Source organism: Neodiprion virginianus, chromosome 1, assembly GCF_021901495.1.
Source record: "Neodiprion virginianus isolate iyNeoVirg1 chromosome 1, iyNeoVirg1.1, whole genome shotgun sequence".
NCBI classification, from domain to species: Eukaryota; Metazoa; Arthropoda; class Insecta; order Hymenoptera; family Diprionidae; genus Neodiprion; species Neodiprion virginianus.
This window is the reverse complement of record NC_060877.1, coordinates 35538310-35555502: the sequence shown is the minus strand read 5'-3', so window position 1 is coordinate 35555502 and position 17193 is coordinate 35538310. Positions and strand designations below refer to the sequence as shown.

General features: G+C 40.1%; 2 protein-coding genes across 8 annotated transcripts; one reads left to right on the top strand and one right to left on the bottom strand.

The window, feature by feature from the left end:
• The first annotated feature begins 1011 nt into the window (after positions 1-1011).
• On the top strand, positions 1012-9063 carry LOC124310420 (nose resistant to fluoxetine protein 6-like). Of its 6 annotated transcripts, none has more exons than XR_006909661.1 (13): positions 1012-1482; positions 2994-3250; positions 3402-3622; positions 3710-3992; positions 4126-4286; positions 4381-4549; positions 4623-4819; positions 4900-5038; positions 5158-5353; positions 5450-5592; positions 5724-5857; positions 6335-7613; positions 7733-9063. XR_006909661.1 is itself a non-coding variant. In XM_046774335.1 (12 exons), exons 1-12 carry the CDS (start codon positions 1152-1154, stop codon positions 6366-6368), a joined length of 2265 nt encoding a protein of 754 aa, XP_046630291.1. In that variant the 5' UTR covers positions 1012-1151; the 3' UTR covers positions 6369-9063. The 6 variants fall into 6 exon arrangements, 2 of the variants coding, with proteins under 2 accessions (XP_046630291.1, XP_046630293.1); XR_006909662.1 differs by having other exon boundaries at positions 6335-7966; positions 8074-9063; XR_006909663.1 differs by having other exon boundaries at positions 6335-7966; positions 8050-9063.
• LOC124310426 (cysteine and histidine-rich protein 1 homolog) lies at positions 8427-16910 on the bottom strand. 2 transcript variants are annotated; one of them, XM_046774355.1, is made up of 6 exons: positions 16390-16910; positions 10582-10820; positions 10235-10446; positions 9756-9916; positions 9409-9629; positions 8427-9088 (listed from the first exon to the last, which is right to left on the bottom strand). In XM_046774355.1, exons 1-6 carry the CDS (start codon positions 16633-16635, stop codon positions 9061-9063), a joined length of 1107 nt encoding a protein of 368 aa, XP_046630311.1. In that variant the 5' UTR covers positions 16636-16910; the 3' UTR covers positions 8427-9060. The 2 variants fall into 2 exon arrangements, with proteins under 2 accessions (XP_046630311.1, XP_046630312.1); XM_046774356.1 differs by having other exon boundaries at positions 9427-9629; positions 16390-16909.
• Between the last annotated feature and the right edge of the window lie 283 nt (positions 16911-17193).

Here is a 17193-nt window from a genome sequence, read left to right as displayed (position 1 = left end):
GAAAATTTGCACAAAATGCGTTACCTAATACGCATTCGGCCCTTAATCATCTTCTGCGTGAAGTACAGAGCCAGCAGTGAACAGTGCGACCAATATGTTACCAATCAACGTCAAAGGTTGAGCTAACCTCGTAAAACAACTTTTTTGTCACATGTAGTGCACAGTGCCGCGTGCAGTGTGTCTGTATATTTATTAAGCAACCATACGATTGCACGTGTCCATAATGATTTGCAAACTTGCTGTACCTACCTCAACCAGGGGCTCGACCACCTCTCACCGGCAAAACTACTGCTAGGTCGAGAAGCGAGAAATCGTTTCTCATTGCTGAGACCGAGCCTATTAGAGGAAAAAATCGAACATGAGCAGGAGAAACAAATAAAAAACCACGGTGGGAAGAGAAAGGTGAGTTTCTGTATCGGACAAAAATGCTTGGTACGCGACTACCGATAGCAGGAAAGAAGAAATGGGTGCCAGCATTGATAATAAGCGAATCGATGCCGCGAGCAACCTATATCATAGAGATTGAGGGAATCCAGTGGGAGCGACATGTTAACAAAATGATTGAGTGTGATCAAGCATTAAACGAAACAAGCGAGGGAATACAAGATACAGTGGGCATGGAAAGCCGACAACAGCGGAGATCGCCACGGCTGGCCAAGCAAAAATAAAAAATAAAAAATAAAAAACAAAAAGATATCTGTAATAAGAATACCAAACTTAATAGGCGAGCGCTAATATAAGGTGAGGGAGAGACGTAGAAGGCGATATTAAGATAGAGAGAGATTATTAATAAGTGCGAGGTTGCCACGCTTGTATGCGGATGTCGACCTGTAGCACAAGAGTCATCGGTGAGCGGAACGATGAGGCAGTCAAAATAACAAAACACAAGTTATCACATCGTGCGTCTCTTTGCTCTACTCCCTCCCGCTCGTATATACATATACATACCTATAGATATGTAAGAAATATAAAAGACAAATCCCCAATACACCCAGCTTTGTGCACCGTATGCTTTTGTCGAGAACGCGTGTAAATTCACTCCAAGTTCGTAGCCCGTGAGCGGATTTCAACTTTTCAACTTTACTGCACTGAAGTCCTTTTTTGCCCTTGTTTTCAAAGTTTTTACTTTAGCGATAAATTTCATCTGCGCTATGATTGGGACAGTTTTTATGCTCTGCGTATCGTTCGGTTTAACGAACTGTCAAGTTTTCGCCGATAATAATAAGTTTTGCTACGCCAGTTACTCGGAGAGTCAATTACGTTCATCAAACACTCTCGGAACACATCGGACATCGCGGACCGAGAACCCCATTTATTCCCGAAGAGCAGTACCGGTCTCACGAGGTTCTTCATGGTGGACCGACTTCCCCGTTCTGCCGTTGGTATTCGCTAATTCAAACACGATTCCGAAGGGTCCTTGCAGGGAGCAGGTGCAACGGTACCTCAAGGGTCTTGCCAATTCCACGCTGTGGGCCGTCCAGAGTGAGCTTATTTCGTTAATTTTTAATTTTCACCGACGATGCGGGCAATGACCACAATTGATTTTCCCACTTTTCAAAAAGTAGAAGCCCTGATAAATTAAGGGCATTGCGTTTGATGCGCGCCGAGGACCTACAAGGTTATCAGCGCGCATTTCTGGGTTTCTGATGTGACGCACTGAAACTTGCTAAGAACACTAAACGGATGATGGAACAGCAGTTTCGCTTCCCATATTTTCACCGTTGTTTTTACGTACGAAGCTGCGATAAGAAACGCTTCGTATCGTCTGCACTCACTGTCGGTACAAGTTGTTGCACTAATGTATTTTGTAAATTAAGTCAATGAAGGTTCCTTTGATTCGCCTCGGTCTCCCAACACTACGATGTATCAGAAATTAACAAGCATTTAAAATCATTCCGATTTGACAGATCAATTCTTTGGAGTAATAAATCGCCCTTCACTCAAACTAAGAGTTATTTCAAAAGCAATTAGCAATTGTGGAAGATGTTATTGGTAATCAAGATTTGAACATACTGATTGGTGAAAACTAGAAGAGATTGTAACAATTCGTCAATACCGTTTGTTATCCTTGCTTAAGTAAGAACGTTATCGAAACTTCAGGGGTCCCGGGAATTCGAATTTAATTTATGATCTTATATTGTCTTCAGGTGACGATTGTAAAGTTTCATATATGTGTATTACGTACGCCTCGCCTGTGAAACTGCAGAAAAACTAAAAGTCGGGTGTTAAAGTCATGGCGCAACCACGAGTCAGCTGTATTTCCTCTTATATCCTTGTTTTAATTTCATCCTTGAATATCTTCTTACTTTCAGCCTAAAAATTTAACATGATATAAATGGCGAAAAATATGTATGTGACCTTTGCATTTGTATGGAAATTTTTTTCAATGCGGTGCAAATATGTCGTATAAACTGTTTTTGGTTTCAATCTCGGGAATACCATACGCGCAAGGGATAATTACATGAGTACGTGAATCATCACAATCTCGCTGTATGGCGATACAGGTATACCTTCTATAATGTATACGGGCAACAAGTGGGAGGTTTCATTATTGATTTTACTCTCTTTACTTAATCACTGGAACGATTTTTTTACACTGTTTGACGTCAATGAAATTAGATGTGCGTACATTGTATGCCCGCAATAATTATGTATATGCCTAAGCACACATAAATGTGTGCAAATTGTTTATAAATGGAATTGAAAAAAACAAGGTTCACTATAAATCGATATTATCCAATATAGTAGGATGTTCAAGGATCTCATTACTATTCATTAGCTCCTCAAGCAATAATGTAATCAACATGTGCCTAACATGATATGGAGGTAATTAGCTGAGCAGAATCACATTTCAAATCTTGACGGTCGGACTTGGAGGATAGAATTTTTTTGCTGCTAACATGCGATATTATTTATGACTGTGAAAGATACGAATGGAAACATAAAAAAAAACTGGATTCCCCGCATAATCAAATTGAAGAATACAATTTCAGTGTTCGACGCCTCAACGAAGTATCCAAACGGCGTGCTCCACGGTCAAACCAAACATTTGGGAAGCTTTGACCAATGCTACAACTTGCGCGCTGTACTTCCACCGGATGAATTCTCTGACATGGAAGAGCCTGACGAAGTCGAGGGTCGCTACTGTTTAGTTCGCTTGCGTTACCAGCGGAAAGATGTGGTACCGAAACGCCCGCAATCCTTCAACCTTGACTTCGATCCAAACCTATCCGTCTGGAACGCGATTGAGGTGAGCGACTTTCATTACGAAAAGGATTCACTTCCAACACCAGTTCGGTCACAGTGAATTATTGAATCAAAGCGCATACATATAATGGAGTCCATTCAATCTTCGATACGTACAATTATGACTCTATTCGAATTGTATTCGGTTGCTGCAGTACAGGGGAGACTTTCGCCGTGTCAAACGACACTCTGTGTACCTGTCGCTTTGCGTTCCGGCTAGCTGCAGTTCTCAAGATGTTACGACGGCGTTGACGGAGCCCTTGAAGGAGTTGGCGAACGCCCGACAGATAGACCTGGACGTTACAGTAAAGCCTTCGCTTTGCCAGGCACGTAGTGACGTCCCTGAGGATTTTACCGTAGGGTTAAAGGTTTTTCTGTAAGTGAAGTCAAAATTATTTTATGGCCATGGCATACGGTGGGTTCAGCCGACTCACAATAACGTAACGAACAATTTTCCATCCAGTTTCATCGTTGTGGCATTGTTTGTCCTTGTGGTAGCGAGTTCATGGTACGACAGCAGCGTCTATTCTCCGGAGAAAGCGGTCAAGGGCAACGAACCCAGAGACCTTTTCCTATGCTTCTCCGCACGGCGTAACTTGCGCTCGATTTTTGACACTGGAAATATTCACCCTGGTCTCGATTGCATTCATTTGATCCGTTTTTTCTTAACGGCATTCGCAATATTGGCTCACAGATTGATGCAGTACTATGGCTACCCGCTCGTGGAATCAACGTACCTCGAAAAGGTCGGTGCATGTTTCTTACTGCAGCAGCAATAGTTTATCATACATTACTTACTCGTTACCAAATCAAGTAACTCACTATCGTATAAGCACCTCAATTATGCAATTATCTGGTATTTTCGTTTCACCATATCAGGCCTACACCGTACCCTTTTCCATGATAGTATTCCACGGACCGATCATCGTTGACGGATTCTTTGGTATCGGAGGTCTTCTTTTGGCCTACGGTGTGCTCCATGAACTTGATCGGCGTAAGCGGTTGGATTTTACCGCGCTTATACTGAGCAGATTTCTACGGTAGGTCCAACGAACGCACCTGGCTCTCATATTCATTAAATACATGGTGATGAGGAAAGATGCAGAGATAAAAATTCGCATGATATTACGGCAGGTTGACACCACTCTACATGCTGGTCGTCTTATTCAATGCTACCCTGATGCCGATGATGGGATCCGGTCCATACTGGGAATCCAGGGTGGGTTTTGAAAGAGATAATTGCGTGAAAAACTGGTGGACTAATCTCTTGTACATCAACAACTATGTGCGTCCCAATGAGATGGTCAGTATGGCGTTGCTGTAAATGGTTTTTAACCATCATCAATTTCCACTACTACTGCTACTCTTTTGCGCAGTGTATGTTTCAATCCTGGTATTTATCCGTGGATTATCACCTTTACATCATGGGACTCTTTGTCTTATGGGCTTATTGGCATCTTCCAAGAAGACTGGGCTACCCGTTTCTCTGTGGTTTGATCGCACTGGGCACTGCCATTCCCTTCGTCATCACCTATGTTCAGGACCAGCAGCCAATATTCCTGGGATTGCCTTTGTGAGTAAAACTCACGCTTAGTGGTGAAACAATTCAATCATAATCGTAACCACATCATGCAATTCTTCGTGGTTCTCCAGCATGGTGGAAGCTAGGAGAGATCCATATTTCGTCGGTCATTATGTTAAATCACATATGAGAATCGGTTCCTACATGATTGGCGTATTGGCTGGGGCAATTGTCCACGACCATAAAAATGCCACGTGGAGACTCCCCAAGGTAATGATAAAAAAAAAAAAACCGACGACGAGAAATCGAATCCTTCGTCGTTTCTACTCCATAAAGTGTCATGCCTATACTACTGCCCGCTGTCAAAAATATATCATTCTGAATTTCAGGCTTGGTCACGAGTTCTTTTTATTTTACTGGCCATCGGATTCCCTATCATCAGCCAGGCTCTGGCCGCCAAGTATTTCGATCCGAATAGCGAGCTGCACCCATTTGAGACGGCGGCCTACGCTGGCTTCCACAGAACAGCGTATGCTCTTGGAATATGTTCGATCGTTGTTCTGATCACAATTGGCGATGGCTTGGGTAGGTTGGAGGATCTTGCAGATTACGAAACGCGATGGAAATTGCCTTTTCCTTGAATATACAGGATCATCGAATGTTTCATTCGTACATTTTCAGACTTTCATTACAACTTTATGACACCACGCTGGGTTCCACCCCTTGCAAGACTCGCTTACTGTGCTTATCTTCTCCACAATATTAAGCAAATCTATGACATCGGTGCTACTAGAAGCCCCCGCGTATTTTCCATTAACAACTGCGTAAGTTTCATGTAACTCACGTTACGTTGCCATCCATACGTAATTGTGGAAGCATAAGACGTTGACTTTTTCTTAATATCATTGCATATTGCAATGCGAACGCGCAAGTTCTTCAATTTTCCACATTGCAGCTTTGGGAATTCGTGTCAGACATGGTCTACACTTTCGGTATATCCCTGCTGCTGTCGGTGGTTGTCGAAGGGCCGATACGAAAGATCGAAAAGTTTATACTCACGAAACGACCAAGCAAATGTCCCGCTGAAGGGTGAGTCTCTGTACAAGAAATAAAAATATACATTATACAATTTGCGTCGTACGTGATAGTCAGGTATGCAAAACTTCCATGACCTTGGCATTATCATATCAGATATAGATTTCACCCTGCGCCTGGAGACTACTTGTTAGTCCACGGAGAGCAAATTTAGAATGATTTACGTCGATACACTTTGACTGTATTTACTTCAGTCACATTGACGCACCGGACCTCGATGTTTGACGCATTGCTTCAACAGATTGCGGTGAATTCCACCAATCTGTTGAAGTACGATGCATCGATTATTATTCACCTATTTCCCGTCAATCATTGACAGAAATAGCGTCAACTAAGGAGTTGATATAATTTATTCCAGAATACTTGACATGTAACACTCCAAATTTTCTCACTATGTGGTGACTAGGGTATAAAGTTCGAAAGTTGCCGCTCTCACTACCATATAATTGCATCTTATTTTTTTATTTTCAGATCAAATTCCTACGGCATCAAAAAGATCAACTGAAAATGACCCGAACGAAATTATGCGAATTGTCTCCTTGTACATTGTATAATATATGCATAGGTAAACTCGTAGTCCGAACATCGACGTTGTAGTACGAATACTTGTATACGAGTATACCCTAGTTTGTGATTTCGCATCATGTTATTATTATACATACAATCGTTCATCTCGATTACCATAGGATTCATATATTATACAAATGACACAATGACATACAATTCTAGTGCTATATCCTGTAATACATGCGTACCCACAGGATTTGGGGTTACCTAGAACGAGGATGTGATATAAAATTTCATAAGCAAGTAAGTCGATCGTAGTAAGCCAACACCGAGAAGGATGAGTTATATATCAACTAAAATAAATTTGTGGTATGTACTTAACTTGCGCACGTGTAATTACACACTGATCGTATTTATAATTGTTATCAAATACCAAACTGACGGGGTTTCTCTGGGTAAATTTATAAAAGTAGTATGAGTAAATTTCAGGAGAAGAATAAAAACCGGAAGGATACACCCGTAACCTGACACATGCAAACTCACCAACGTTGCTAACTAATGAAGAAGTTACACGGATATTTCTGCTTCATTCTGAAAAAAAAAATAATAAAATTGAATTTATAGAACAAACGGAGTTAACAGGATTCAAAAATCAGGTATATCTGCGGATATTTAGTTCTTTAATTTTTTACGCACTGATGTCGATTTCCACGCATATTCACCGTAAGGATGCGAATTCCAAATTTTCCACATTAATGGAGGGTTTACCTTGAAAGAGTACCTACAAAAAGTCCTGACCGTAGAAGCCTGCCATTTTTTTACAATGTTTTTCCGATAGAACATTAAACAATGTGTATTACATGACGTAGGAATTTTTATTTGAATAAAATTTATCAAATTCTTATCACAGTTCACTTTTAATCCATTGAAAGAAAATAGTACATTACGCAACAAGGGAATAATCGACTTTTATTCACGTACTGCAGGACCCTTATAGAACTTTATTTCCGACTCAACTCTGGCTACATTATTGACTTGATTAGTGGGACATTTTTTGCAGTATTGTGCGTAGAATTCTTCTTCGAATGGATCAGTACCTACGCTGTTCTATCGTACAGCACGCCTGCCAAGAATTTAGGAAACCGTTTACCGTTTACGAAGACTTATTTTTTCAACAATCAACGTTTACTGTATCATGCTGATTCTTCATTATCTGATCGATAATTCCAAACTTATTATTCACGTAAGATAATGCAAAACTGTGGATGTTGTACGTGACAGTTAACAACGCAACTTGCAAATCTTTATTTTACTAACGTCGTTTGCTTATCTAATAACCTTCGTTTGATAATTGTACCGCAGGTATTTTTTCAGCTAGACCTCGACCGACGATAGAAAATCCCATGCCTAGAGTGGCGCCTCTCCATTGAAATGGCAATAGTTTTTTGGGTTCAAGAAGAACTTTCACCTGAACTCCCAGGCTTTCTGACACGAGGAAACTTCGACCTGTTGATCTCGGTTGACTGACCAGAATGAAATCGTTATCTGCCGAACTTGACTGCAATTATCACTGTAACGGTAATTATGGAACTAATGGTGAATTGTAAAAAAAATGTATCGTCTCAGAATTTGTACTTATATAGGATTGAACGTGACGATTCGTGCTTGTACTTTCGAAGCACTTATTTTTCTTCTTCCTCCAGCTGGCTATCTTCTGATGGGAATGCGGATGTGCTAAATCTTAACACTTCGTGATACACCATCAATTATTCCGTCATGGTTATTTTCAAAGTTCTTTCATCACGTCTACGAATAGCACCTCTATACACTCTGGACAAGGCAGAAGCAAAATGTTTGTCAAAAAGTTACGACCATCGACATATAACGGCGAGAGACATTGAGAATTTGTTTAAAGCCATTTCTGGACATACCTGAGTGCGTGAAAATTTAGGAACTACGTCTGGATACTCTAGAACGGTTGGAAGCAAGACATTGTGTACATTTTTACGACTACCTGAAACTGTTGGAATAAAAAATTAAGACGACAAGTCAAGTATTTTCATAGTAGTTTCATAGTGAATTTATTTAAATCTACGGGTTCACAATATCGACATGCTGAATTCATTATATGCTTAATATCTAATGTGCTAAATATAATATAGGTTCTTAGTTATTTATTACATTGATTGATGAGACATATTTCAAAAGTGTTTACCGAGGCTCAACGATATCAAGTCTGGTTTTCTAATTTGAAAAACCGCGTCAGCTAATGGTATGAGTATAAAAAAGAAAAACGATAAAAAGGAGAAAAAACAACTATCAATACTACTGTTTCACGCAAAGTTGTGTTAGGCAATTAACAGAATCATTTCTTACCGTCGATAAAGATTTAGATATATGTATATTTATATTTCTATGCATATGCATACGCATACGAGTATAATGGATAGATATTTATATAAATATAATCATGATATAGCTCGTCAAGATCTGTGTATAATTCTCTCGCCTACGCTCTACACAATCAACAGTCAGCGAATAGATTATAATCCGTAGTATCATTACTTGTAATAATATGAGAATACCAATTATTCATACATACAGCAATGATCAGCCGTCTAGTGAGGATTATATTAACATCTTGCGTGCTGCCCTCCGCTAAGCGTTAGATCAAGTCTCTGAATAATGCGTTACTTCGAGGCCAAAAACATGATCAGTCTGAAAACAATTCAACAGTAAACACGTGAGTATCGTCGTTGTTCGTATGTGATTATTTTTGACGTTTTTTTTTTTTTTTTTTTTTGTCCCGCCATCCGTGTTAATCGAAAGAAACAAATATATCCTGGTGAACTTGGCAACATTCAGTACGGAATTTTTTCCAAAACTCGAAGTGAGCCAGAGCGATCAGCTGACCAACGGCCGCCATATTGTTCCCAGTAATTACCGGTCTTGTTTTAATATTACACAAAGGGATAGCTCACGATGCTGGTTTAAAATCGAAAACTATCAAATAGCAAAAAACGTAGAAGAAGAATTACCGTGGAATGTGAACGTACCGAAAGTTGATAGCCTTTGCAGCTAGAAGTCTGTTGCACTCGGCGGTGTCAGGGAGAGGTAAAGGTAGATACGGACTCTCGTTGTCCTGTTCGGTAAAATCGAATCTGTGTATTCTCGGCTGTACTTTCATGTCGCCGAACGGTCCTTTGAGGATGAGATAGTGTAACGGCAAAGGATACGTTGTTTTCGTTTTCAGTATTAACTTGAAACAGAAAACAGGCGTTCAAAAATTTCTCGTAGCTAAGCGCTTAGTCAGCAGCCTTGGATTCTCACATCCAAGTCTGTGATAATATTAATATGTATTGCTCTGTAGGCTGACGACACAAACCTGATAAGTCATGTCACGTTCTGAACTTTGTGTCGGATCACGTTGGCTGTTGTTGATCCTGGCCTTGACCACCCATTGGTTGTTGAACGCGGTGAATCTCGATGTTTCGTAAAACAATTTATGGACAAACTCGTCGGTTCGGTACGGCTTCATTTGCAGATCTTTGAAGCAACGAAAAACAATGTGATGATACGAGTCATCTGCATTTCTAATAGCTCTAACTACGTGATTGATTTTCATGCCGATGGTAAAAATTTTCTACTCTTTCCTGTTACTTCGTTTTTGTGTTTTGAGAGTCGGGATGGAAAAAGAGTAACGAATCGATTATTATCGTTCTTTCAAAAAATCCACTGCATTCAAATACGTAAATAGTAGCCTACTTCGTATTATAACTCGAAATGAATCTAATCATACCGTACATCTCTTTTCACTCATCACTTTTTCCAATCCGTTCCCTGGAAAAAGAGAAATGGACAAACCGTTAAATGTGATCTTTTCGTAGGAGAGTAGATCGAAGACGCTGTCATAGAGTCGACGTTCCTCGAGGGTTCTGGCATCGATGTCTCGAAGTGCCTCCATCACGTCGGCCCCTGTACGATGCGGATGGACGCAGTGGGTCTCGTGCTCGGCTCCTTCGTGGCTTGGACCCCGCCATGGACATCCGATTCGACTGTACTTGCAGCTGGATATTCTGGAACCGCGTTAAAGGGAGCTTCAAATCAGAGTGTCGATGGATCAATCGTTACGAGCCTTCTCTCGACTGATTAATTCCGCTTGATGCGGGGGATGTGAAATGGTGTTTCCTGAAACTTCGTCGAGGAGTTACCTTTCCTCGCACATCGTTTCCTCGTGCCGTTCCAAAGAATTCCTCGGGAATTCCTTGGCGCAGTATTGACACTCGGCCGGAAGTTCAGACACTGCTTTTTCAACGGCAAGATTCCTCGATGCTGAGGTTTTGCTGATTTCAATCCGACAATTCGGACAAGTGGCGAGCTCATCGCGAAGCCTAGCGTCGGCCAGGACGTGCGTGAAGCATCCGGCGCACATCAAATGTCCGTTGGTGCACTGCAATCACCATTGCAGAAAAATCAGTATGGAAACTCGGGAAATCCTTATGGCGAATTATTCACTTCGCATAGATTACGCAACTCATGTAGTATATTGTATATTATCATCAAGCAAATATGCCGCGGTAATCAGCGAGGTTCAAACGGCAATTACTATGAAATTTTTGCTCAATCAGTTAGACGTAATATGTTCATTCCCTTTTTCCGTTGTTTTCTATTGAGATTTTTGTCGAAAGACAGTGATCTACGAATATTCTGCTATTTCGGAAAATCAAGTGTTTATTATACGCTATAATCGAACTTGATTGTGTATTTAAGTGAATATTGCAATATGAAAATTGTAAATGCAAAGTATTCTACAAATGATATGTAAACTCAAGAAAGAACGAGTTGTCAGAACTTTATAGTCACTTCTTCGTTCATCATCGTCACTTGGTATACGTGCACGTGAATATTTATAAATACGTACACATATAAATACTCATGTGGCAAGTAAACCAGTTAATGGGAAGGAATTTTGAATTATATCACATTTCCCGGGAGAATAGAATGAGAGTTGTAAAAATGGGAGAATATTTGTCATTGTTTTTTTATCGACTTGGGACAAGGCATTAAGTATAATTAACTTGTAAACTAATGTGTTTTGTGATACACTGAAGCTGTTTTATATCACCGCACATGCTAAAAACAATTCTTATAACTTATAAATATGCAATCTAATGCGTCGTTACCATTATTTTGATGTTCTATAACCTGAAACACAAAATCGGACGTAGAGTATTAATTATTGACGAATTCTCAATTTTGTTCACAGGTATAAATATATTGGAAAAAAGATAGGCACATTAAATATTGAATGTGTGATCATACGTCACATAGGAATGGCCTTACTGTTATATATTCACGAAAATGATAATAAATAAAGGATTTTTTTTTCTTTTGTCCTCTATATTTCCCTCTCGCTAAAGATGAATCCTAGTATGAAAGGCAAACCACTATTATGCGTGTATGATGAATATTATTGAACTATCGATGTATACGTATATATTATGCACGTATAATTCACACGTACATCGTAATTAATTGGGAATAGGAAAGGGATAACACATAAGAGGTGGTAGCATTCAAAATAACTAATTTGAAAAATTAACTATCGTTAACTCATCTCTTTATTTTATTCTATAACCTTTTCGAGCTACATTTTATACAAAAATTTGACGATAGATCAATATTGTTTTGCTTCTGCAGATCAATCATCGATTAATTCAAAGTTTGGCACATATAATTGTCGCCTGTCGACTATAAAGTTAAGTTGCGCTAAATTAGTATCATCTCTAGTTTATGTACAATAACAATCATAGGTACATTAAGCGGTATTAATTTATTACATGTCATAACAGCACACTACAAAAGTTAAAGTGGCGTTGGTATATTGCACTATTAATATTAGTCGGTTCTTTTTTTTTCTAAATCGTCTTTCTAAAACCCTTTGCAACTTCTAATTATGCGTATGTACTCAATATAATTCATGAAATCAAGTGACAAAATTGTCCCTGCATGTGAATAAATGAAAATTGAGTCGTTCGTGATGTGTACACTTATTTTATCCGGTGATTCATACGTGATGGAAACATGTCTATCAGAACTACGTGATTTAACAATGAAACGTGAAAAATACGAATCTGCGTATTGCGAGCTATATTTTTTCTGTACATTATGCATATTGTAATGTGTACACTTTTTGTATGGTTTTGTTTTCGTAAATTATTTATTTATATAAAACGAAGAAGGCTCCGAAATAAATTCGACATTTATATACCTACGATACACAGGTGATGTATAAACATATGTACATATTTCTCTTTGTCTTATGCGAGACGACCTTAACGGGGATTTTCTTTATTCCATTTCGAAAACTAATTATAGAAACGTGAATTTAGGCAATATATATAACAGAATTTTCTACCCAGAACCTACTGTACATATGGTTTCTTTACTCCGTTAAATCTGCGAATCGATTATTTTTTCATATACCTAAACGAAATGTATTTGTACGCGAGTAGGTCAGCATTTGACACAACGTCCGTGTTGTACAAGAAATTGGAGTAAGAAATAATAAGCAGAAAGAAATATAAATAAATAGCATAAAAAATCTCGGTTCATTGGGAAAGTAAGAGGGAAGAAAAGAAACGAAATTGCGACGACTGATTCTTTTTTACAAAATGTTGGTATAACGGGACCTAAGCCAGCTGCTCGTTAAAAACTACTCCAATACTCGACCTTTGAAATCCCTTTCTAATCTTCCTAACCGTTTCATTAACAATCAGGTTTCATCGCGACAGAAGAAGTTCTGTTTACCAAATATACACAGAGACTACGACCCTGTAACAAGAATTCCTTCCAACCCGTCGAAGCATGTAAAATTGTTGAAGAGGGTAATCGTTACAGGACACCGCTCGTCTACATGTACACAAGTTATTTGACTTATCTTACGTCGCCCGAATTCCTTCCTGTACTCATTTTCTTTGCACGTAACAGGAATGTATTGTACACTGGCGATAAGATAGCGAGGCAGCAAATGGGCATTTTGCTTTTCATTGGTATTTGTTCGTACGGTCATACCTGTATGCATCTGCACCGTAATCGTCCCTAAAATAGCCATGGAAAAGCAAAAAGAAATTAACGTTTGTCAATATCACCGAAATGAGTATCTATTAATCAAACCGGAAGTGAGAGAAGACCGAAATACAGAGGAAGAAGATGGAAAAACAAAAATCAAAGAAAATGATTTCAGTAAATAAAAATAATCACGAAGTCAACGAACGCAATGATAACAGAAATTCTCTGTCTCGTGTGTGCAAATACAAATCAGGCAAAGATAATCTTTGCACTATTTATCTTGACCTAACAACTTCTGCAGGCTAGACGTGGAATACATATTATCTCGGTTGCTGCTCGTTTGGAGTACGAACAATTATGATATCGCCAGTCGCGACTGTTTATATAAGCAATAAAACCAGATAGAGACAGTTGTTAATAGTTTGAACCACTAAACGAAGTCGTCTCAATTCGTATCAATATAAATTATACTTTGAACTATATATATATATATATATATTGAACGTTGCCAATGACGCGTCTGGCTCCGAATGGTGCAACGATTGCAATCCAACGAACAAAAGATGATAAGCACTGATTATGAGAAAGAGAAAAGAAGCAAGCATCGAAATCGAATCGACGGAAAATGGCGTCGCGTGACATGAACGATTTAATTACATCATAAATTCTCCCTGTACCATATATCTTCGTGCGTGATTGCAGAGGGAACCGATAACTGATAAGAAGGAGTATATTTAAAATAAACAAAGAAAATAAAGGCGATAACTCATTCGTATTTAAATACAAAAACTTGAGATTAACGATTTTATCCATACAAGGGAGAGAAACGACAGACTACCGCCAAAGACGCGATGATGGAACGATTAGATGTAAATAAAAATATTACTGCGTAGAAGCCGCGGAAGTTAAGGCAAGCTCTCAAGGTTGCGTAACGGTTTTCACGCTGCAGTGAACGTACCTATATGTGTGGCTGCAGTTTATATATAAGAAAGCTGCGCTATTGTTGCATAATTGTAAGTACAAACGTACGTATGTACGTATACATATGGAGTAGATTGGCCCGCGGCGCACGATTTCGTTCGTCGAATAGTCACGAGGCTGAAGTTGGCAACGTAATTCTAACGATGCTTAAAAATTGGGTAAAAAAATCGTCCATGTTTCGCAACGTTACGATTGTGTAACGATGTTCGATGAACCGTATGAATAAAGCGAAATAGTCGACTGATATATTCTCATGACTCAATCCATCGGTAGTTGTAAAATTTTAAAGTAAATCCATGTTTTCCCCTCAATTTTTCGTTACGTTAAACGATGCAGCCAACTTCAGCCTCGTTGTTCACTTGTTTTCGATACCTACGTTCCTCCGTTGAAAGCATTATTACATAGACTTACGGATATGAAAGAGGGACAAACTCCGATTCACGATCAGATACGCAACGTAATATAAGTACCTAGGTGTGTCTCCGGGCTTTGTTGCCGATCGTGAAGAGTCAACTCCGTCTTGACCATTGCCGGTTATTGATTTTTCAAACCCCATGTGTTCACCGTCGACAGGAAGGCGATATTATCGTAGGTGTAGCACTTTCGAGAAGTGGATTCTGGGTGAATTATCTAACACGCAAGAATACATGTCGAAACGGTGGTGAAGAAAGAAATGCAGAAAACAGAATATTATCAATCTATTCTTTTTTTATTATTTCTTTTTTCATCCCATTTATCGGAGGTATTTTTTGTTCCTCTGTTACAAGAATAATGCCAACGTGAACGCCATGCGGGGTAGAAAGTCGTTCATTGATTATGTAGAGAAAGAGAGAAAGAGAGAAAAAGAACGTGAATTATTCACCTACCTTGTTTTTGCGCGTTTTTGTATATATAATATATACGTAGTATGTACCAGAGTACGATGCAGCTTTTGAACACAATATACTATTTAGCTCAACAATTATCGAATACACATTCACATTTTACTCACGCACATACACACACGCATACACACAGTACACACACGTGCCGTGGATACTTTGAGCATCGTGTCCTCTTTTTCTTTTAACAATTGATAATTTATTCGATTTTCGGTGCGCTTTCAGGTTAAAGTTTACGATCGGTAAACTAAAAGTTATCGTAACTACGGGGATGTCTGCAAATTTTTAGATTGTACGACATACCTATGTAATAAAATCGAGCGTATACTTGCCTGACAATCCTTGCTCCTTTTATATTTTTCTTTTTTCAATTTAATAGTTTATCTATACCTTGTTAGCGTGTAATTTTGTTTTTATAATATCGAAAAATAGACACTACTAGTTCTGCGGAGGGAGGAAAGAATAACAAAGCAAATGATGAAAGAAAATTAGTATACAGGTACTATAGTTGTTGCACAGTTCGTCTGTACGTTATATTTTACTTATAATACTAGGATAAACACCCCTGCGTTTCATCCAGATATTGCATAAGAGGGATAAGAAACAGAAGAAGAAAAATAAGTAAAAGAGATCTCCATTTTGTCCTACTACACGCCTTCTATCACAACCATCCATATATTAAAACATATGCATATTCGAGGAGGAGGTTCAGGACTCGACGTTGTAAAAAGATCGCAAGATCGGAGAAAATGAGGACATTTCGTTCAGGAATAAAAAAAAAATCAATACAAAGAAATTCGTCAGCGGGGTGAGAGAGGAAAATTAAAGAACAATCACGTGCGATTTGCCCATACGAAACGAAACGCGTAACGAGTCTCCGTCGAGACCGTACATGGATATTAATCGAAAACGTGAAATGCGCGTTTGGTGGATGGATGGAGAGGTACGTGACGGAACAGCTGTTCAGGATCGCTGTCGCGTCACGGTGAGCGAAGGAGCAGTCGAGACAAAGAAGAGACGTAGGGAGAGAGAGAGAGAGAGAGGAGGGATAGGAGGCGCGCGTAAGGGCGAGAGGGACGTACATACCTGGTAAACGGCTGCCCGGGGCAGATCGAGACAGACGGCACAGCAGAGGATGCCGCCCAGCCGATGCTCCAGCTTTTGCTCTGTCTTTCCGTCGCCCCTTGAAAATTTCCTACGCTTTTTATCCGGTTCGAGAAAATCCTCGACCTGTTGTTTCTCAGCCTCGTCGCGTATCGGTGTTGCGGCGGCGACGGCCGCCAGATCCGAAGCGCCGCTGGACGACGCGGCCTCGCTGCTCGGATCGGCCATTTTTGTTGTTTTGATTTTTTGACAACCGTCTGGGTGCCGCCGCGGAGCCTCACCCGCCGCTCTTTTGTCTCCTCTATATCTCTTTATCTCTTTTTATATATCTTTCTATTTTACACCACTCCGATCCTGCCCCGGGCCAATCGACGATAGTTTCCCGGCTCAAAACTCTGCCGTCATCCACCCGATCTATCAAATTCCTTCCTCCTCCTTACTTTGTGTTCTGTCAGATATCTCACACGCGCTGCTGCGTGACACTGACTGCGCGACACACGCCGTCGAATTCCCAGCTCAAGAGGCACGTCGGCCAAGCGGCGAGGTGGGGAGGGGGGCGAAGAGGAGGGGCAAATGGCTGGCGGGGGGGGGGGGGAGCGGTAAAGGCCGGGAGCGGGGCGGGGGGGGGGGGGGCTGAATGCGAGTCAGCTGATCGACTCCCGACACTGCGCAGCAGGAGCCGTTGGCCAATCTGGCGAGACCCTCGCAGGCGGCACGTGCGATATTTTTAAAACCCACGCCACGGCTATGATCGTCCTGCTCTGTACGCATCTCCGTTCCTCGATG

Excerpts from the sequence above, each read along its gene's own strand:
- LOC124310420 (XM_046774335.1), top strand. The coding sequence starts at position 1,152 with ATGATTGGGACAGTTTTTATGCTCTGCGTATCGTTCGGTTTAACGAAC. Across the intron at positions 4,820-4,899 it reads ATATTCCTGGGATTGCCTTT|CATGGTGGAAGCTAGGAGAG; the intron begins GTGAGTAAAACT and ends GTGGTTCTCCAG. Across the intron at positions 5,858-6,334 it reads AGCAAATGTCCCGCTGAAGG|ATCAAATTCCTACGGCATCA; the intron begins GTGAGTCTCTGT and ends TTTTATTTTCAG.
- LOC124310426 (XM_046774355.1), bottom strand. The coding sequence starts at position 16,635 with ATGGCCGATCCGAGCAGCGAGGCCGCGTCGTCCAGCGGCGCTTCGGAT. Across the intron at positions 9,630-9,755 it reads AACGTGACATGACTTATCAG|TTAATACTGAAAACGAAAAC; the intron begins GTTTGTGTCGTC and ends TTCTGTTTCAAG. Across the intron at positions 9,089-9,408 it reads CGGTACGTTCACATTCCACG|ACTGATCATGTTTTTGGCCT; the intron begins GTAATTCTTCTT and ends AATTGTTTTCAG.